Source organism: Chamaea fasciata, unplaced genomic scaffold, assembly GCF_029207755.1.
Source record: "Chamaea fasciata isolate MVZ Bird 193981 ecotype frontalis unplaced genomic scaffold, bChaFas1.0.hap1 SCAF_4, whole genome shotgun sequence".
In the NCBI taxonomy this organism is placed as follows: Eukaryota; Metazoa; Chordata; class Aves; order Passeriformes; family Sylviidae; genus Chamaea; species Chamaea fasciata.
In genome coordinates this window covers 65,531,874-65,554,343 of record NW_027094089.1, presented here as the reverse complement: position 1 = coordinate 65,554,343, position 22,470 = coordinate 65,531,874, and the positions used below count along the sequence as shown (strand labels likewise).

Genomic DNA, 22,470 nt, shown 5'->3' with positions numbered 1-22,470 from the left:
GCGTTGAATTAAGTGTTTGTCTTCCTGGGGTAAAGAAAGCATCTAACTAGAAACAGCTGGATATTTTTGAAGTTGAGTCAGGATGGAACTAAGTGTCTTGGCTAAGTATCTTACATAGTTCAAGGAGACTGTCTTGGACATTTTTACAAACACCTGTAGTTCCCCCAACCCCATCTGACACCTTTTCATGTGTGGATGGAAGTGAAAATGTGTTTGCACATATGTGAAAATGTTTTAACCTATTTTAATAATCCGAGTTTTTGGGGAGAGTGTTGTGCATACATAATGTGACTCTGCTTTTCCATTCCTCTCTGTTTAAATCACATGGAATATTTAAATGAAAAGCCACGTTATCACATGGTTTTGTTTGCCTATGAGTGTGCAGATGACTTTCACTGTTTCGCAGGGCATATCTGATCCAGAGCTGATAATTTTTCTGCGTGAACATATTTGATGAACAGGTGATTCAGAGTACTTTTTTTTGGTAGCTGAATTTACTTTATTCAGTAGAGAGGAATGGTGTTGTTTTAATGTGCTTGAAATATAATGGTTTTGACATAAACTTGACTTTCCTTTTCCTGTGCTTAAGGATTTCACATTCTGTGTCTTTTTCTTTTCTCAGTTTTTTAAAAAACTTTTTTATTTTTCTTTATTTCCTGTCTTTTTCCTCAAATATCCTCAGCATCATTTTAGCCCTTTCATGAATAAGAGAACATAAGCTTAGGGGAAATATTGCAAAAAAACCCCTGAGGAAAATGGGTATTGTATATTGAGTACAGTCTACTGATCTTCAAGAAAGAATGGTCAAAGAACAGCTGTGCAGGTAATCTGAGGTAATTTCTGCAGTTTATAAATTGCACAGTAGCTTTTCCAAATCTTTCTTCTCCCCTCCTGTTCAATGGTCATTTAGAATTTGTTTTAGCAGGAGGGTTGAACTTCACAGGTGTTTTTTTATGTAGCAGTAAGTCAGATAAAATAGTGCTTTTTATCCCAAGAAGCTAAACCTGTCTGTGCTATTCTGTTTTACAGCTCACATTGAGTTTCATCAGTGTGGCTTAATACAGTGCTTTTAATAATGCAAAGCAGCTTCCATAACAATTTTTGCAGCTCATGAATCTTTATTCTGAAACAATTTTAAAGAAGTTGCCACTGAGGTTTTTCAAAACCACTCCTGTAAAATTCACTTGTTCCTATGAAAAATCTTTTCCACCAGCTACCTTTATTTCTGTACTTAACCTGAAGGACTTGAAACACATAGTTTATGATCCATGAAATTGATATGAACACTAGATCTAGTGGTGTAGGTGGTATCAAAAATACTACTTCTCTAAAAAGACAGTTTCTTATTCCCACATTGATAAACCTTATCCACATGTACACAGCTGTTTTTTGGGGTTTTCTTTTTTGTCTGGTTCATCAAGTTCTGATAAGTGAGATCTGAATACCCATCTGATGAAAATTGCCTGCGATTCTGATTTTCTTAGCTGTAAAAAGAAATTTTGTCCAATTATTCTTAGTATTGAAAATGAAAGATTAACTTTCCATTTTTGTTGATGTGGAAAAATAGCTCTTAGCTGCAGTAATTCATACTACTGATATTTCCTATTTAACTTGAAAGAAGGAGAGCAAGTAATACTTCTGAAGTATTTTTGATGCACTTTTTCTGCTTAAAACATGAAGAAACAGGCAACATGCATGTTTATGCGCTTGACTCCTGAGATGTTGACAATATCCCTCTATTTTGAGGTTTTTAGAAGAATGTTAGGGGTTAATATACTGGGATGAGGGAAAGGGGAGGGTTATTTAGGTTTTTCATAAATGCTGTATGCTGTGCTCAAATAGATTCTTAAGATTGGAAAGTCATATGTTTTCACTTCTCTTAAAGCAGTTATGTTTGGTTTGGGTTTATTTCTTCTGGGGCTCCCTAAATCAACTAAAGTTTCCTTAGCCTCTAGAGTTTTTTATCCTTTTTCACTTTTGTTACGTGTACAATTAAGATGAAAAGCAGTGTCAGTGCTTGCTATAGCTACTGCTGTCTGATCTAGGAAGGGTAAATAATATGACAGCGAACATGAGATGGGTAAATAATAGCAATGATAATGATAAAGGTCTTACTTAGTCATACTGTGTTGGAACCTGATCAGGATTTCCTCACTCTTCCTGTTTGAAAAATCTTTTTTGGAATTTGGGTAAGAATCTTTGTTTTGTTTTGTGGTTCTCTGAAACTGAATACAAGCACAGTATTTTTCTCTTCCCTTTTCTCTCTCCTTTTAGAAATGGTGAGATTTTTAGAATCAGATATTTAAGCTGAGGTTCATAAATTCATACCTAGTTCTTAAAACATCTGTTTTAAAAAGTTGGCCATCTAATTGCTTTATTACTATTATTTAATTAGCAAAAGTACCATTTGATTGAAATGGTTACTGAGAATTACCGGAAAGTAATGCTAGGGGAATTTGAACACTAAGTATTAGTTCATTGTTATGTTTTCTATTTTATTGAAAGCTGTTATAATTTGCTGCAGATAATTTGTAAACTTTCTTCCTGGCATAGTAATTTGTGATCTCTTTGATGTAGTTTCTACTAATGAAGGGAGATAGGCAGGAGAAAAACCACACTTATGTATTTTAGAGAAGTTTAGGGTAGTAGTGATAACATTTCAGTTTCATAGCTCAGAAAAGGAAAAATGAGATTTCATTTTCTACAGCAACCATCTGCTGCTCAAACTATTCTCAGTGGCTTGCACACAACTCCACTGTATGCTCACTGAAGTAGTGATTGACGAACAGTTAACTGATTCTTTGCTAGCTGTTCAAGGTTTGAACCTTACCATGGTCTAGGGAACCGTGAAACACCCTAACATTATAAGAGGAACGCGATATATCCAGGAAAATAGTACTGTATATCCAGAATACTTTATTTTATGACTAAAAGGAGACATTTCTGTTTATTTTTAAGTACTCCTTTTCACAACTGAAAGTTTTATTTCTTTAATTATTGTCTGTTTGGGGTTTGGTTTTTATCAGTTATAATTAACTTTTGGAATGTCTCTTCTCTTTGAAAATGCTTATCTTTGTTGAAATCAGACAAGTGTGCTGGATAGTTGCACATAGTCTGGAAAGGTAGTCAACAGCAAGCTGCTGCATATAAAAACCTTGAGTGTGATGTGTTATCAAGTACATGGCTCTTGGGGAAGGGTAACTGTCAAGGCTGACCAAGTTCTCCCCTTTGTGAACTGACTGGTGGTTTCTCAGTGTTTGACCAACACCACCTCCAAAGGTAAGATACACTGGTAGGATTCCCAACATCTTATTAGTAAACTTGTGCTTGAAGTGTGATATTCATGTAATTCAGTTTCTCTTCCTGGGGGAAGCCAGAGGACAGAAATAAAGTAGAATGTGGTAAAACTTGTGGATTTCCCAATTCCATTTGGAAAAAAGATATATAATTAAGATGACAAATGAGTATGCTCAATTGCTAATTTTTGTGACTGAATTTTTCTGAAGTGCTTTTGTATTCTGTGTTCCAAAATTAACAAGAGAAAAATCTGAACAAGCACAAGGTAAAGAGACATTTATAGCACTGTCAGAAGAAGAGGGCTCCATCATTAACAGCTCCCTTCTGCGTGAAATTGTAATGGGCCTTGTCCTAGGGTCACTTCATGATGCTTGTATCCCCAGTCATCTGTTCTGTTTGTGCTGTATATTGAGTTCTGTGCCTTTAAGACTGGTTGTGAGAGTAAAGTGGGGGGAAGGAGAAGCACCAAGTTTGTTTTTGAGAAAGCTGCCTGACTCCTACGCATTCCTTCTCTGGAGGGTGTTCGCTGAGGCTCGGACGGACTGCGGGGCAAAGATCTTTTTGCTTTTAGTTAGTTATAGCTAGGTAGGGCAGAGGAGTTCCCTGCACTGTTGTTTTTTTCCTTTTTCTTGGGACTGTTTAAACCTGCTCCGGACTGAAAAACCCAGAGAAGCACCGGGAGCTCACACCTGTGGCCCACTGGGGCCTGGACCTCTGGAGGGATTGATAAGGGACTGAGCGAGCTGAGCTACCCACAGCAAGGACGTTCTGAGTTTACCACCTCATTTCAGAACAATGAAAGGTTTTATTGTTTCATATTATTCATTCTTTATGCTTGTGGGCACTTTGGTAAATAAATAGGTTTTTCCAGTTTTCTCCAAGGAAGTTCTTTCCCAAACCAGTTGGGGGGAGGGGCCATTTGGGTTTGCTCCCCAGAGAGACCCAATTCAGGGGTTCTGTCACAAATTTGCCCTAAACCAGGACAGGCATTAGTAGTCTCAGGAGCTCTCTGAATTTGGTGTCATACAAATTAGTTTGACTAGGTACAAAAATGTGCTGGATTTGCTCCATTTCATTTAGAAGCAGCTAACTATTGAAATGAAAATTTGTGTGACTTGGACTGATGTTCATTAAAGTGTTGATGTATACCTGTAGCAGCATGAAGATGGATGGTGGTTGCTGCCACCTCTCCTCAAAAATCATCTCTTCTGGAGGACCACCTCGGGTGGGCACACAGGCAAGGCACTCAAGTCCACACATACACACCACGGCTAACTCTAGCAAAGAAAGGCAGGAATGGTCTCCTATATATGTTCCAGCAAGGTTTATTTTGCAGATTCACACCGAAGGTTTCAGGGACAGAAAGTCAAGGACAGAAAAGCACAGATCAAAGGAATGTCCATGTTTAAGTCTGGGGGTCAGGGGCCAATGTTTTGAACACGGGGCAGTATGAGGGCAGGGCAAAGGGCAATGATCTGTAGGGACATAAGAGCAGACCATCAGTGAAAACCACAACCGATAGGGAAACAGGGAAAGGAGAAACCTTCTCAAACTGGGGACATGTATGAGCAATAGAGGTAGGCAAGGCCCACAGAGCAATGGGAAGAGTGAAACTGAGATTGATTAACATAATGCTGCAGAGCACCCTGGGGGGAAGCCTTTTTGCTCACCCTAAGATATGAAGTATTCTCGGAGCCAATGGCAGATTCTTCCAGCGCAAAGCCCTAGAAGTTTCCCTGATAGGCTCAGGAGCCTTCACAACTCCCCTGTTTATTTTTACTAAAAAGGCTTCTTCAATGGATTTCTGCAGACACTTAACCAAACAGGGAAGCATAATTAAAACTATAAAAACAATAATTCCAACCCACAAAATCTCTTTAACAGAAGATTAAACCCATTCTGTCAACCCTCATCATCAGAAAAGTTCATTGATCCAGTCTGGGTTCTTCTTAACCTTCAAGTCCTTTACTTGCTCTCAGCTTTTGGATGTTTGCGTGGATGGATTATCAGTGCGAAGAAAGGTTGAAGCAGCACATCCCTTCAAAGTCCTGGCAGCCGCGTCCATAGGCAAGCAGTGAAAAGTCCATTGCTGCTCGGTTTCACAGTGTTGCATGCCTGGTAATCTCAGTGTCACTAAGCAGGTCACTGAGTGCAGAGGAAGCAGCGTTTGCCTGCTTACTGAGCCAACATTCCAGGTGAGAAAGCTCACTGAGAGCCTTAGCTATGGCCACTCATCGTAAAAACAGTGAGACCACGACTCTCCTTCCTTTATTCCAGTTACAAACTTGGCTATTGCAATTTTCATCAAATTCAGTATATGATCTCATTTAGCATGCCATATACCTATATTCAAGAATATTTTTTATGTCCCTTTTGCTGTCACATTTCTTTTGTAACTTTCAGTATCTTTTGCACACATCATTAATCTGTAGAGTAGTGGCATTTGACAAGTGGAAAAATCCTCACATTCTATTCAGTCAGAATTGAGCACTTAGAGAAGACCATGAACTTCATAATAAGAGAGAGAGACATGACTTTATTTTGTAACCTTTGTTTTTGATGTGCAAGTATTTATCCATTGATTTGTGTGCCTTATTGATGTCTTTAATTATTGAGAGCTATTCAGATTATTGAATGATGTCACATTAAACTCAGGGCAATTGAAATAGATTTAGTAGCGAGACAACAAACTTGCAATAGAATGTTTTGTCTTTGTTGAACTTACTGTTCATATTATAGTTTATTAATTAAAGGCAATTATCTGGACCAATGACAATGCGTTTTTTACACTATATAAATTATTATCTAGCACATTGCAAATTAGAAAATTGGGTTTGTTTCTTCTTTAGTGCCAGAATTGTATACTGGCGTGATGTACATGGCTCTCTCTTCTGTTATATTTTTTTCTTACTGTCTGCTGAAGAAAACTGGTTTTACACAGTTCATAGGATTTATATCAAACAAAGCTGATCAAACCGTGAATAATTCTTCGGTTGTGAAAAATTTTGCAGAACCACAATAAACTAATGAGTGAGTTAAAGTAGTGTAAGAAATGACTGAAGGCTCTCATTAAAAGTACAGGTAATGATTAATGTACAGATGCTATGATAATAAATCCTTCAGCAGATAATTTGATTCCAGTTTATCTTGTTATTTTCTTTGGTTTGTTCTCTAAAGAATTACCAGATTTTTTTCCTTCTTAAACAAACTTCTGAAATGTCATATTGTCAATTTATTCGAAAAGTTGTTCGTTGAAGTACAGAATCCTTGGAGTTAAGTGGTAAAAAATCCCTTAAATTTTAATTCTTTTGGTTTTTGGCTTTCTTTGCAAATTTAACTTTTCAGCTTTCTTGAACTTTAGTATTATTAAGAGTGTGCAATTTGATGGCACTTCCTATCTATTTGTAGTATAGCAGCTTCTGAATGAGACATTCATTCAGCGAAAAGGATTAAAGGGAGGTGATGAAGGAATATGTTTCTTATGATGTTTGATCAGTGAGGCAGTAGTTTTAAGCAATAATCTTGTGTATAGAGGTAAAATAAATTACTGTGTATTGAGAATTTCCTCCTAAGTCTCTCAGTTTCCCACTCAAGGAAGAGAAATAGTACAGATTGGTTTCTATTGTACAGCATGGTGATGTGGAGCAGTAATTCTTGGAATGGGGCTGAGAGGTGGTGTGTGCTGGGAGTTTGGATTAATGGAGGCATTCAGAGAGTCTCAAGAATGCACACTTGTGGCATTATACGTATGAACAAAGGCATAGAAATCACAATAGCAATGATCCCCACCCCTTTTTTGATTTGCTGAATAAATGTTTCACAAAAAATCTCCAGGGAGGGTGACTCCACTACCTCCCTAGGCAGCTTACTCCAATTCCTAACCACTCTGTCAGTGAAGAATTTTTTTCTAATTTGTAATCTGAACCTCCCCTGGCACTATTTAAGACCATTTCCTCTTGTCGTTTCATTTTGGATGTGGCAGAAGAGACCGTCAGCCACCTGGCTTCCACCTCCTTTTCTCCAGGGTGAGCACCCCCAACTCCCTCAGCTGCTCCTCATCAGACTTGTGCTGCAGACCCTTCCCCAGCTCTGTTCCCTTCTCTGGATGTGTTGCAGCCCCCAGTGTCCTTCCTGAATTGAGGGGCCCAGAACTGGACACCAGTGCCCAGCCCAGGGGAGTGGTCAATACCTGGACAAAATGCTGGCATATGTTATCTTTTCAAGTAGTTGCCTGTAATATTTCCAACTACCAGGGAATATGTAGGAGATACAAATATATGCCTTGTTTAGAAGTCGAAAGATCAGTTAATTTCCATGTGCACTGAGGAGAAAAATGTGGGAGTATTTTTTATTTAGTAATAAGTTACTTTGTATACTAAAATGAAGTTTTCTTATTTAATTTTCACTTGATGAATTGTTAAAATCAGGGTGCTAAATATAATTTTCAGAGCCTGTGTGAAACTTTGCATAGTGCTTATCTGTCTACATACCATCATGTTGTAGACTTAGTTTCTAATAAAAATTTACTATACATAATCACTCATTGTATATCACTATTCTGTTGTATAGCAAGATTTCTAAACTCTTGAATTATAAATGCTTAGCTTTAAAACTTCTTGGTATGCTTGTGATTGAGTGTTCTAAATGTAATACTTCAGCTCCATTTCTACTGAAATGTATCTTAGAGAAACTGTGTTTTGCATATTAGCACATACTGAAAATTCTGCTTTACTTTTCGTAGGATAAGAAATGGGTTCTCAATCATGAAGATGTCACACTGGGGGAATTACTGGGCAAAGTAAGTAATAAAGTGAGCTAATAACATTTGAGTAAGTATACTTAAGTAAGTAATCATTAAGCTATTTCTGTATACCTTTTAAATTACTGTGGTGTGCAATTTTTGTCTTTTTTTGTGCTAGCACACGAGACAGCCTTATGCTTTAAACAGAGGTAAATCACACTTGTTAGTAAACATGATAATGCTTGTGCTGAAAATATTTGACTAGAATACGTGTTTTTTCTCATTTGGAAGGGACTTGAGCCAACTAGATTTCTATGAAGCATGATGTAGCTATTTTACCTTTTGTAGTCTGAGAAAAATGTTGCAAAATACAAATAAAAACATAGAGAAACAGGTTTATGTATGTGTGTATAAAATCTGATATGAGTTGACTAAATCATTGTTTCTTTAAAAAAATGCTAATTGCTTGTGCATGCTCATTTTCCCTCATTCATTGATGAAATTAGGTAATTCAACAATCTTATTTATATTATAATAATTCTTGTGTAGCTCATAAACTTTTAGTTTGCAAAACCTGCTTAGGAACTACAAGTCTTTAAAATCAGGCAAACTCCTCAAGTTTTTGGCATCTTTGCACCTGCAAAGACCATTTTGAGTGCTACTCTGGACACAGTCCAAAAACTGGAGGAAAAAAAAAAAAAAAACGATTAAATGAGGAAGAGACAAATCAAAGCAGTAATTACCTTCTTACTGTGATACAAAAAAATTAATAAGAAATTCAGGAAGGAGGGCGGGAATGAAATGTCACAAATGTCTCTTACCCGGGATAAAATCTCTTTGGCAGTGTAAGTTGACTGAGCCTTCATAAAATGCAGGTACTGCAGGATCTTCACATTCTTGAACCTGGGAGAAAAAGGGAGAAAAATAAAGATGTTCAGCCATAAAAAGCTTTGACTTGGTAAAAAATAAATATAAATTAGTTTTGATGTAAAGACAGTTAAAGCAATTCGAAAAGCATTTTATTAATTTCAGTATATGTGTGTACTGCATGTTTTTGTCACAAAGCATCTTTAACATTCAGTAAAGGCAACTCAGAATTTTAAAGTGATTACAGAAGGATGTTATTTAAAAAATAAAGAACGGAATAAAAACTTCTTTGGAACACAGCATGAATCTTACACATTCATCTCTAAGAAGAGTTAGTCATGCTAAAAAAGATAAGAATGACATGAACGTCAGCATCTGTATACAAAACGTGAAATAAATTATTGCCATTCACCACAGAAGTGAGATATCTGAGAGTCTGTAAAAACCTTGAGTGGCCTGAAAAAGATGAGGAAAAAAATCACAAAATTTTAATGTGCAAAAGATGCAAGCTTTAGAAAAGATGAAGATTTTCCTTCACCTTGGGAGAGAATGGTCAGTTTATTTACTCAGCATTAATTCTGTAACACCCCACAAAATAAAAGTTGCATAATAGGAGTGTGTTATACTAAAACTCATGTATCTAATAATACTTCAATATTGTCAATAAAGAAGTAAGGCATTTTCAAGACTTAAATAAAGCTTAGGGAGGGTCACATTTCACTGTTAAATACTTCTGATCAAAAGGGCAGAGGAAAAGTGGACTGGGATCCACTCAGCTGCTTACCTTGGGTGCCTGTTGCCATTCCAGATTGGAGAAGTAGTGTGCTAGCTTCTGGAAGTGCTTTGGAAGGGTTATCAGAGATCTTAAGCCTCACTCGCCAGCTACATCTTCCTTATCCCAGGGTACAGAAAAGAATTCTGCAGATGTGTTCAGCCCTACATTTTTTCCCTTGTTACTGGAAGCATGTTACTGTTTTCCATCTGTGAATTTCTTTTTTCCCTTTTCTGTCATCTTTCTTTGGCAACAATGAATTCAGCTGCATGATGTAATGAGATCTCCATCACTCAGGAAAGGAAGGAAAACTTCTCAGCAGACTGTTTTGAAGTCACATACTTCCCCAGATACCAGGACACGGAAGTGTAGTGCCTGTGGAAATTAATCAGACATAGTTTCAAAATTGAGTTGTGCTTATTCTTTGTGAGATGCAAAGCTTAACTAGAAGTATGAGATCTATAGTTTTCTTCTTGTTTCCTTCTCTTGAGAGGTTTTTTATTGTTACCGGTGTTTTATACCTCACAATTTCCTTCTTTTTTCAATTTGTGTCCTAATTAATTTTCCTTTTGTTTTTATTAATTAAAATTCATTTAGTGAAGACTTCTATGGTATCTATTATTTCATTTTTCTTCTATGAAAGCTAAAAAAACCCTTAACTTGCTTTGGGGTACGTTGTTCACTACCTAAAATATCTAATTATAAAGGGAGCTGCTTTTCGAAGTCTTGTCCAAATGGAAGCCTTACAGATTTGCCTTTATAGAGCAGTGCTGAGCTTGGGTTTTAAAGAAATTCTGAATCACCAGACATGACAATCTGTTTTGCAGTGGGTTTAATTTATGATAAAAATTATTATTCAGTGTTTTCATTCTTTGTATTTTGTACTTTTTCTTTCTTATATATCTGAGAATGTTGATGTATTTTGGTGTGTTTTGTCAGAGTTTTTGAGATCAGTTTTTGGTCTCTTCCAGACTGCAAGTAAGAACTATTCACAAAATACAATAGTGTGAAAATGAAAGAGTTCAGGAGTAAAAATAAGAAGAACAAAGTACTACAGTCAATGTCAGTTGATTTGAAATGTTGCTAAGAGATTCTATGTGAAAATTCTAATTACTTAATTAATTGTGGTTTTTTCCTCTTTCCAGCAAGGTCAAACCAGAACTCATACACTGTGTCCACATAATAGATGTACTATGTCAGAATGAATGGGTTTGGTTAGAGCAGACACTGGAAGAAAATCTTATTTGGCTTTATAAACACATTCCAAAGTTCTGTTTCAGTAGCTATCTGCAATATTTTTTCTCACAATTGGTCAAGATTTTATTTACCTAGAATGATCTTTTTTCCTCTGATTTCAGGGTAATTTTGGTGAGGTGTATAAAGGAACATTAAAGGATAAAACTCCTGTTGCCGTAAAAACTTGCAAAGAAGATCTTCCTCAGGAACTGAAAATAAAATTTCTCTCAGAAGCCAGGTAGGTTCTCTAAAATTACTTGTGGCAGGTTTTTTTTTTTCAGTTTTTATCACCAGATGCATTTACAAAACCTGACCTTCTGAAAAATTCAGAAAAACAGTAGTCGAACTTTTCCTTCCTTTCTCTCCTTCAGTACATTCCACTGCTGTCACCCTGGTAACTAAACGTTGGCATTTTTAGCATGTGAATGCAGTAGCATCTGCACCTGCTGAAACCATCTCTTTGACAAAGCAAGCCATGCCTGTAAAATAAAATGTTGTTGTCTTAAATGCTTTCATTTAGAACTTCTAAGATGTGCCATGACGATTGGGATAAGAAGACTGGATGATGTTGTTAATTTAAATGTGATCATTCCAGGCCTAACTCCTGCCTTACATGCATGGTTAATTCAGGTGATCAAATGTGCCCAGATTACTTTCCTTAGTGGGGTATAGACCCCAGTTATTAATTTTCTCTTTGTAAGAAGAGTTTGCTCCAGTAGAGGTATTTTATCCTGTGTCAATCAGCGTGAGATTGTATGCTTATTTTTCAAATTACTGTCTTGACACAATGTGCAAAGTATTCTGAGTGTCAGTTGCTGTGCATAGGTAGGTTCTGAGACACCAGGGAGGGGGATGTCTTGAGATAAATGTTGTAATTTTTAAAGTACCTTGCTCCTTCTTGCTGTGAAGCTTAATATGTTTTAATTTCCACTCCCAAACTAGTATGATCAGTAATGAAAAATAGAAGATACTATCTGCATGTATAGAAAGAAGATCAGCCACTTTATCTATTGAATAATTTTTAAAAAAACTTGTAACTTGGCAACAGCAGAGATATGTCATTTGTTAAGCAGCTTGACACTAATGGGAAAAAATGGTCTGAAAAAATGGAATATATTAGTTTTCACTAAATGTGTATGTATCAGGTAGGTTAGTGTTTTACTCTTGATCCTGGGCAAAAAGGGAAAAAGAGGAGGTGCTTTGAGTCAGCAAATATCAGAAGGAACTTTCAAGTTCTAAGGTCTCTGTAGAATTTTTCCTTGCTCTTCATTTAACTTCCAAATCATTGTGTGCTGTTTTAGGCTGGAAATGTTTTTATTAAAGCATTGTTTCAAAAGATGTAAATGTTTTAATTTAATTCTCAAAATTGCTGTTCTAGTCTTCTAAAACTTACTGTATTAATTAATCTCTCAAAGTAAAATTGGAACAAGTGTGCTTTTGAGTAATGCAGCAGTGAGGCATACAGGCACGCTGTGCATACTGTTTTGATGTACCACTGCTTCTGGTCCGTCACTGAAATTTTGATTAAATACAAGGGTTCTTAAGAAACTGCAAACCTCTCAGGCCATTTGTCAGTTATATGGATAAATGTCACATAGATAAATGGTAAAATTACAGTAAAAATAATTTTTGATTCATAGTGAATCAGTTATGATTTTCATTTCAAACAGAGTGGTGATCTGTTACACTGATTTTGAAAACAGTAATGATATTTTTGTTTTGATAACAATAATGACATGTTCCAATAAAGTAGCATTAAAGTTTTAAGATATTTTCCTGTAATATTTAATTTGCCTTTACAATAAAGTTTAATATAATAAGCTTCTTTTGTGTTTTACAGAATACTCAAACAATATGATCATCCTAATATCGTAAAACTTATAGGAGTTTGCACTCAACGACAGCCTATATATATTGTTATGGAACTTGTTCCAGGTAATTTTTTTTTTCTTTTTTTTAGCAGCATATTTCCATCAGCTTTATTGTTTCCATAATGTGAAATGTATTGTATTCTGTTTGTCTTATTCTGCATTCTTGTGACTGATCTGAAAAGTCACCTGTTTTGCAAATCTTTGGAAATGCTAGGTTCTTCTAGCTTTGGAGTGGTTGAGCTTCACAAATCTGTTGAGAATTTTACTGTAGCTTTTAAGACAACGAAGCTTCATTGTTCTCCTGGTGAGATATTAAAAGGTATTTCCTTTAACAAGAGGTAGTAAATAGAGTTAGAGTTAGGTACTGAATATTAAGAAGTATTTAAAGAAACTTCATGTCTGAGTAATGTCTCAATTTTAAGAACTCATGTTTGGGTCACCTTTAGTAATATTTTTTTTTTCTTTACCAGAACGTATTGTTTGGTTTTGGGGTTGCTCTTGATTTAATTTTGGAATCGAGTTCATTTTATTCAGCAGTTGCTGGAGTGAATTTCAAATTGTTGGGATGATAACAGCTTTTGGGCAATTATACTTCTTTGTTGATTTTCTCCGCAGCTGGAAAATGTGTTGGTTTGGTAGCCTCTAACTGCTTAATGTGCAACACTGTATTTGTTTTATATATCACTGGATTTGTCTTCAAAATTATACAGCAGGCTGCTTAAGGACCATTTTTTTTCAGGAAGACTTAGATTGCTTATAATTCTTCAATGCTGGCTGTAGAATGAGAGCACTGATGAAATATTTGACCTTGCAGAGTTTTCTGCCTTTGTTAAATTACATTATATTAGATTATTATGTTTGCATGCACGATTAACTTTATTAAAATGGAGAGTGAAAGCAGTGTACTCGGTTTTAAGGGGTACTTTAGTAATCAGCTTCTCCAGACATCTCTAATGATAAAACTAAGTCCTGATCTTTTAATACCTTTATCATTCTGGTTCAGGTTTTTCAGAGCCTTGTACAAGTTGTTGAAACATGCTAATGCAGTTGAGGAATGGAATGAGAACTTTCCTCTGATTCTCATGCCTGTTTTGCAGTTCAAGTCTATCCAACGTATTTGGGTTTGAATTTGCTTCAGAAAGAAGCTTCTTGCAAAGAGAATTTTTGCCCTGTTTCAATGGTCTGTAAATGTCCATGGCTGGCTGCTCTGCCTGCATGCCCTCATAAGCACAGGACTACCTTCAAGCCATCACAGTTTCCCATGTGCTCTTACATCTTGGCACACCAAGAGACTGACCAAATCAGCAGAAAACATAAGGATGCCAGAGAAAAGTCAAATCACTTAAATGAGTAGAGAAGCAGTGATTTTGATGTTACTGTTTTTCTAGTGACAAGTTTGGATGGGATGACTAAAAATGATAATAGTGCTCTGACTTGGTATTTAATGCTGCCCTTTGAGGAACAGGATAGTGCTAAACTTGTCCACTTGACACTAAACTTTCTCAGTATCTTCACTGTTTTGTCTTAAAATGTGTTTATGCTTGAAAGTGTTTAAGCAGTTTAACTCTGACATTCTGTTTAATAACTAAAAATGTCGAGTTTTAACTTAGAATTGCATTCTCTGAATGTATGGCTGCGAACACATGTAATTTATAAAAATGTCTGACAGTTTTTTCCCTGAGGATAAGATTAGAAGCATCTCCATAAAACAAGGAATTTCTTCTGTGTTTTCAGACTTCTCTAATGCTTGCAAATTTTCTACCATTTTTATATCCTAAATAGATGTAGGCTGTACACCTACTGTGTCTTTTGAGACTCCTATGGTGTCATTCCATAGCAGTTAATTCTGCTCTGCTTTCCAGTTTTTGATTTCAAATCAGAGTCTTAATTTATTCAGGTATTAGAAATGTATATTGTATACCACTTTACGTGGAGAGGTGCTACTCTGTTAGTGATTCTGTCATAAACTGGCTCTGCAGAGATATCTTCGTTGCAAGTGTAAATAGGATTAAAAACCATGCATATGGATAAAGGCATCAGTGGAAACAGTCAAGAAAGGTTGCAGATGCATATTTAATTATGTGTCCATCCTTTGTTACATGCAAAAATAGCCTAAATGTTGCCAGCCAGCAAATAACAGAGAAACAAAATTGTCAAAGACAATTATCCTTTGCAGTAGACCCTTTTCTTGGGGGGTGGTGTGGGGAGTGTTAGCATAAGTGGTGTGCCCTGTAAGCGTCCTATAGTAAGAACCATTGTGATAAAGAAAGGTCAAGATGGGCGATGTAGGAAGGATTAACTGAAATAATAAACAAAGTAGCATATGATGGATACATAGAATCATAGAATGGTTTGAGTTGGAAGGGGCCTTGAGGACCATCCTGTTCCCACCCCCTGCCATGGGCAGGACACCCACTAGAACAGGTTGCTCAGAGCCCCTTCTCACTTGGCCCTGAACACAACTACACATTAGCAAGAAAAACATCATTTACTTTCTGTTCAGTGGCTGTTGCCCATGCTGATCTCACTGTACATATCCTCCCAGTGTCAATCCATCATAGATTACTCCAGTACAGAAGGAAAGACTTGATTCTTTTGCAATCTATTTACCAACGCATTAGGAAAAGATCTTAATATAATGTGTATGTATGTTACACAGATATCTCTTTAAGGGATGCACATATAGGAAAAAACATCTAATCTCCCTGCCATTAGCTGGGGTTTTGGTGGGCCAGGTCTCTTCCTCCTGAGTCTTGTTTTACAGGAATTTCTTCAGGTTCCTCTGCAAGTGGTAAGGGACATTTTGTGCAGAATGTGTGCACTGTTTATTTATTGTAGAATTTAGATTTATTACTGCTTTCTATAAACTTTTCTTTTAATTGTTGAAAAAATAAACTCAGTAATATGTTCTTTGTCCTATATAACAGAAACTAAAATGTATGTAGCAGCAATTTCTTTCATGTATATATGGAAAGTTACATGTATGCAAGAAATGGGACCTAAAAACACCATTCAGGAATTTGCAGAGAGTTGCTGAAAGAGTCGCCTAAAAGATAGGTTTTTTCTTTTTAAATCCTAAACAAATTGTCCTGCCTTTCCTCTTCTTGCCTTCCCAAAATTACCAAGATAGCCATGGAAAATGAATCAATAAACCGTTACTGTTTTTCTTATAAAAGTTTTATGTATTTGTAAATTGAGATCTATACACAAATCTAATTTGCAGGCTGAAGTTATGCTGGCTGGCTTCTGCAAAAAAGGAATTTAGCCAAGCAGATGGTTTTAAATTTTTTGTGATTGCATAGTGGATAAATTTGCAATAACCTTTGAAGAACTCTTGCACATAATTAATTTTATTCTTCTTTACCTAAATGACATTGAAATACTAACTAAAAGGATAGACATCCCAGATCTTTTTAAGGGCCCAATGCTGTAGTTGCTGGATGGCTTTTCAACTACCATGTAATAATAAAACCCCCTGAATTTTACAGTGGCCTGCTTTTCTTCTGTGAAATTTTTAGTAGGCTAAGAAATGAGAAAACAACTCTACTTGGAAATCAGCTTTCTATCAAAACATTTTGTTGTTCAAGGAGAACTTACCATAGAGATTTCCCCTTCTTGTGTGACTTCTGATGCTTTCTCTATGACAACTGTTCTTCCTAGTTTGAAAAATATTAAGACTGTTAAAAAGACTGCTACTTAGATAAATCAGACTGTTGCAACATGTTAATATCTTGAAGGACTCTGAACATCATATAGGTTGTTATAGATTATTTTCTTCGTAATATTCTTTATAATTTTTACTGCTTTACAGTGAAATGGTCTCTAAGATGGGTTTAATAAGGTTTGTTGCAAAGGTCACATTTGGTGGAGTTATGTTTTTGGTATCTTGATCTAGAAATAGGAATACTTTGCTGTTTCATAACTGAATATAGTAACATTTTATTAATCTGTTGTGATACACTTGAAGTACGCAGTTTATCCTAAGGAAGATAGAAGTTAAAACGAGAACTACTAATGAATTTTGGGGAAAGAAACTCCCCGTGTGTTGAGACTTGCCAAATGGTTGATGGTAGTATAGAGCCATGAGTTTGTATTGTCCTATGGACTTGACTGACCTGACTGAAAAGTAATGTAAGAAATGTGCAACACAAGTCTTAAAGCTGTTCAGGGAGAATTGCTGTGTATTTGCAACCACTGGAATTTTCTAATGGAGATAAACCTTTGTCAGGGATGGTTTCCCACATGAGAAAGAGCAGAACTTCTTGTTAAAGTTTACAGTGCTGTGTAAGAAAGAGTGTTACTTTCCTGTAATGCCAAATCAACCTGAAAAACTGAGCATTCTTCTCACATTTTCAGTGTTAATTTGTTCATTTTTCTTTGCTCTGTATCTGTTGTCCTGGTGGGAGTTTTGTGCTTTATCTTCCATTGTTGACCTTAAAACTGAAGAAAGAGAAATAATTATGAGGAGAAGCTTTGGTATTCAGAACAGCAAAGGAACTATGCCATTGTCTCTTAAGGCCGCATGGGGCATAAGGAGTTTTCATAACAGCTCATTTTTAGCAAATTTATATGATGATCAAAAGGATTGCCTGGAATGCTGCCAGAGTCCAGATTGACAACCTGAGAGAAATGGATGCTGAATTTTGTTGGGGTGTGGAGAAGATTTATCAGGAAAATGCTGAAGGAGCTACAGAGCCTGCTTCTTGTTCTTTTCTTTTCAGAGTGAACTTAGCATCTTTTAATGAAAAAAGACACGAAAAAAAGAAATTAAAATTCCCTTCTCTTTTACCCTTTCTAATTGTTGTCTTTCTGGCCCCAACTTCTCTTTTAGTGATCATGAATGACAAAGAGGGTGTTAATTCATCACAATACTCAGGATCATCTAACTGCATTTTCATTTGCTTATAATTTGTCATCCAATCTCCCATATAATCAAAAAGGAACTGCAGGAGTCCCATTAAGAATTTTTTCCTCTTCCTTTCGGGGAAGAAAAAATCAAAATCAAATGTAATCTGTAAGATGCTAAAAACAATCCTAGGATGCAACATTCTTTCTTTTCCTTCTTTATGTTAATTTCAATTTACTTGGATCTTAGTTAGTCCTAAAAGGAGATTTTAATTTAAAGGTAAGAACTTGGTATGACCCTGAAATGTGTCTTTTAGAACAGGGCATTTTGAGGATAGATGTGGAATCCTGTGGTGCAGTTACCACTTTATGCAGCTATTTCAGTAGCTTGTCTTGTAGAATCTTCCAGGGTGCCTCTGTCCCTCCAGCAAAGAGTCTGCAAGATAAGCACCATCATCATGCTTGCACCAGCTCTCTCTGGAAAGATTTGTCTAATTAAAAGTAGATGCAAACATCTTTGTATGTTCCAGTTTGTCTTGGTTTAGGAAGACAGGTGTCTACCAGGGAAAGCCAGAGCTACCCTTGGAATGGAGAATCTAAACTCCCTCCCTCTGAATTATTATAATTTTGAAATTAAGGGACTTTCAGACAAAGATATGGGTATAGGAATAACAGTTCTTTACTAGGAATATTAAAAATAAAAATATAGTAATGCAAAAAAAGCAAACAAGCAAAAAACACTGACAGAGTCAGAATTCAACCCAACACCTTGGTGGTCAGGGTGTTGGTAGCAGTCCAACTAAAATCGTGGCTGCAGTCCTCCTGGAGTGACAGATGTTTTGTTGAAGCAATGATCATGTAGAAGGGTGTAGTTTTCCTCTGAAGGTCCAGTGGTGATGCAATAGGTCCAGTCTTGCTCTGAGAATCCAGTGGAAACAGGCTGCCTCTGGTGATGTGACTCTCATTTTTTTGTCCAGATAGGAATGCTTGGCTCCTCCCCCTGGGTGGAGCATCTCACAATAGGATGATGTAATTTTATCAGTCATGCAGTGAGCCTCAATGGCCCGTTAACAGAAGATATCCCCCTGGAGGGAGGATGGGTTGTGAAACAGATAAGGAAAACACCTCCCAGCCAGTTTCAGAAGACAGCAATAGAATACTTACATTTGGTTGCATCTCTCGTTGCAACACAGTGCTTGATTCTAGGTAGAAGGAAGCTTGAAGTCACATGTTTTGTGACCTACTCCTTTTAGAAGCAGGAATGTTTGATCTCCAGTTGGTCGCTTACTTCCTCTGTTTTGGGTTTCTGTATATTTAAACATTTTTATAACCAACATAGTTAAAATTAAAGCCCCCAAAATGTTTTGGAATAATTTTATTTCTGCTACCTCAGTCATTGAATTGTCTGTCTTGTCTGTTGAGCCTTAATATAGCTTCCTCTAGCATATACATTGTGCTAATATGATCCTTGATGAGGATATTTTATGTTAGGATATTATGAAATCTAGATGATCTTCCTGTACCAGATCCTTGCCTCAGAGAGTTCTAAACAGTTTTCCATCAGTTGTCTCTTGTCTCCTGATCCATTTTATGGCCATAGACCATATTTAGTCTGTTCTATCAGTGATCTGCTCTAAATAGCAGTGATCTACTCTGATCCGATTCTCACCCCCTCTCACCAGTGTATATTTATGGATATTTTTCATTCTCCTGCTAATGCATTGTAGACATTTCACTGGAGTGCTTAAGGCATCTGGAGTACCAGTGTGCCTTCCTGATACCACCAGAGAATTCCTTTCTGATAATAGTTACATGCTTTAAAAAAAAGCAACTTCCTTTTTAACTTAACAGTTGAATTTGTGTTCTTTGTTTTACGTAACTTGTGTTGATATGTTCTGAATGCTGGCAGCTGGAAAGAGGTAGAGCTATGCCTGTACATATAAACAGCTATGAAAATATCCAGTAATCTAATAGCATGGGAAGATTGTCAGAATTAGATTTCAGCTATACTCAGCTTACACATAGGCATGTGTAGCCAGCTTCCAAGGGGGAGTTCAGCAAGGTCATAACTTCTGTCTTTGCAGCTGGATAAGGTAACCTATAGACGTCTGTTCTGAATCATCTGGGATACAAAATGCTTGTGCCACTGATGCAGAAAAAATCAGAGGTGACAGGTTTTATTAGCTCAGGTGCAGCACTGGTGAATGGGTCCTGCTCTGACTCCCAGGCACGCCTGGAATGAGCATGGCCATTTCTGTCATGCCTGTACCTGGAGTCACCACCCCTGGAAGTGCTCATAAAATGACTAAACCTGGCACTTCGAGATAAGGCTTAGTGGGCATGGTGGTGTTTGGTCAAATGTTGAACTTGATGGACTTGGAAGTCTTTTCCAACCCAAGGGGTTCTATGTTTCTTAACGCAAACTCTGGGGTTACCTCTGAACCCTGTTCGTGTTGTCCTACCTGCAGCTGGCTTTGGTCTAGCTTGGTTTATTTACTCCCTTTCTTCTGAAATGTGACTCCATTGCTACTTTCTGTATGTTACAGCACTTCTTCCACAGGGTGTCTTATGTTAGAAATGTGCAAATAAAGCCTGGTGTCTTCCTGACCTACCAGGCTCACTTTTTGGCTTTTCTTGGAAAAAAGGGCTCCGGGGCATAAAGTGTAGAAGTACCTACAGATGCTTTATAGGTGGTGCTGAAGAGCTGATACATCTTACTAAATCTTAAATTACTTTTGTGGAATTGCTCTTACTTTCTGCATGTAGTTATAATTCAGAGTATAGCACCAAATTGCAGCTGACTTTGTGTATTTTTCTTGTTATTTGAACTGGAGCCAGTAAACCTTTTATAACTAAAAACCCAGTTCTGAGACTGAGATGTGTATAATTTATTTATTAATACAAAATACGATATCCATATTATCTTGAGCTTTTCTATTAAATTAATCATCTTCTTGGATAAAGGAGAGCAGATTCTAAGAGCAGCTAAAGTAGATGTATATCATGGTTTACTTGAGCCTTAGATTAGACCTCCTGTCTGAGGTGCCACTGATTTCATTCACAGGCCTGGAATGCTGATTGATTCTGGGAAATATTTGAACTTTTAATTTCACATTGTGCGATTCAGCTGCTGCATTTTCTACTTTGGTGTGTTGTCATTGTTTAGTTGGAGACAGGGATGTGACATACGCTGAGGATCATGTGGCAAAAGCCCTGTTTATTGTCTGGCAGCCCCTTTTATAGGGCTTTCATATTTCCCATGCTTACAGACAGGGTTGGTCAGGGGTCTCACCTCTGCCTAGTTCACTGGCCAACGATATGGGTGCATCTGTGCTTCAAAGGGGTTGGCTGAGGTCCTCTGTCTGTGTTTGAATCCAACCTGTCCTTGCCATGTCTACTTTGACCTGGGCTGGTTGAGCTGGTATCTGTTAAGTCAAATCATCTGTGCAGATATAGTCTGGCTATATCTGTCATAGTGTGTTTTTTTCTCTTTCCTGTTTCTGGATGCAGTGAGATGTCTATAAAGATCATTCACTTTTTTTTTTCCTAATTGCTTCTCTTTAGAGAGCCCCTAAAACTTTAATAAAGTTTTGCATGATATGACCCATTGGTTGTATTGGTTTTACATCCTCTGTAGCTGTCTTTTGTGGACAGATTTCAGATCTGAGTCCTATCTTGCAGTCACATCCTGAGTCTTTACTGCACACTGTCCAAAATCAACACAACAACAACAAAAAGGTCAGTCAAATTCCAATTAGAGATAAGGTGCTGTGGTAGTGACTGTCCGGCTTTGTTTTCTATTCAGTTATCTTTTATTCTCTAGTCAAATCAGTTATTTTTTAATTATTACTGGTTAGTGAAGCCACTGTCTATTTCTTTTGATCTATCTATAGATCCCTGTCTGCTTCTCTAGTTTTTATCTCTCTTACTTTATCCTCTTAAGTTTCCAGCTTCCATTTTGATTTGTCTGTGTGTCTCTGCAACTCGCTGTGCTTCTGCCTGTGCCATCTGCTCTTGTTGGGCATTTCACTCAAAGAGCCAGACACCTCCCATGGATTCCTTCTCTCCATGTGTCCAACTTTTCTCTCTCCTCACCAGTCCTTGTGCAGTACACGCACACGTACATACAGACCCTGTTTCTTCTTCCTTTCCTTGCTTGTAGCCCTGTAATGCAAATAGGTCTCTTCCTCCCTCTTTCCTTCAATGATTCCAGTTTATCTAGAAAAGTCAGATTCTTTTGTTAGAGTGTAGGTGGTGGTGATTAAAAATTCCCTTTGCCTCAGAGCTACTGTTTAGTGAAAACAAGACCAAAACTCTGGTCTCCTTTTATTGTAGCATTTCAGACCACAGTTGGATTTTTATCTCTTTGCATGTTCTAGGCTTTGATGTTACTATATTTTGTATCAAGAATGTACAAAATCAAATCAGCAAGTAGAGGAAACTAGAAAATGCATTTTTAAACTGACAAAACCAACTAAACTTAAAGATTTAGCAGTGTTTTGGTAGTTGCAAAAACATCTATATTCAACTTATTTCTTTTCATTCATTCTTATTCACTTTTTTTTTTTTATTTTGCCTAGAACAGTTTTTGCCGTGGTATTTATTTCATTTGTCTGTGTTTAAAAAAATTCATTGTTTTTCTATAGATTTTAAAAAAAATGTGTTCTTCAGGTACATTCTGTTTCACATCAACTATCATGTCTCTCTAATCTGGAATCCTTTTCAACGTCTTTGATTATGGATATTGGGCATAGTACAGTTACAAGAATTATTTATTGAAGAATGGAGGACCTCCTGGGGAAAGATGATTTTACTTTCAGTTAGTTTCTGAAGTAGGCTTT

The 22,470-nt window shown here is 36.8% G+C and overlaps 1 protein-coding gene across 2 annotated transcripts in view; it reads left to right on the top strand.

Annotated features, from left to right (window-relative positions):
- Positions 1-22,470, top strand: part of FER (FER tyrosine kinase) — a 164,031-nt gene that overhangs the window by 98,534 nt on the left and 43,027 nt on the right. For both annotated transcript variants that reach the window (XM_066181840.1, XM_066181842.1), the window contains exons 14-16: positions 8,039-8,095; positions 11,036-11,151; positions 12,754-12,848. In XM_066181840.1, coding sequence (XP_066037937.1) covers positions 8,039-8,095; positions 11,036-11,151; positions 12,754-12,848 — 268 coding nt within the window. The remainder of the gene's footprint in view (positions 1-8,038; positions 8,096-11,035; positions 11,152-12,753; positions 12,849-22,470) is intronic.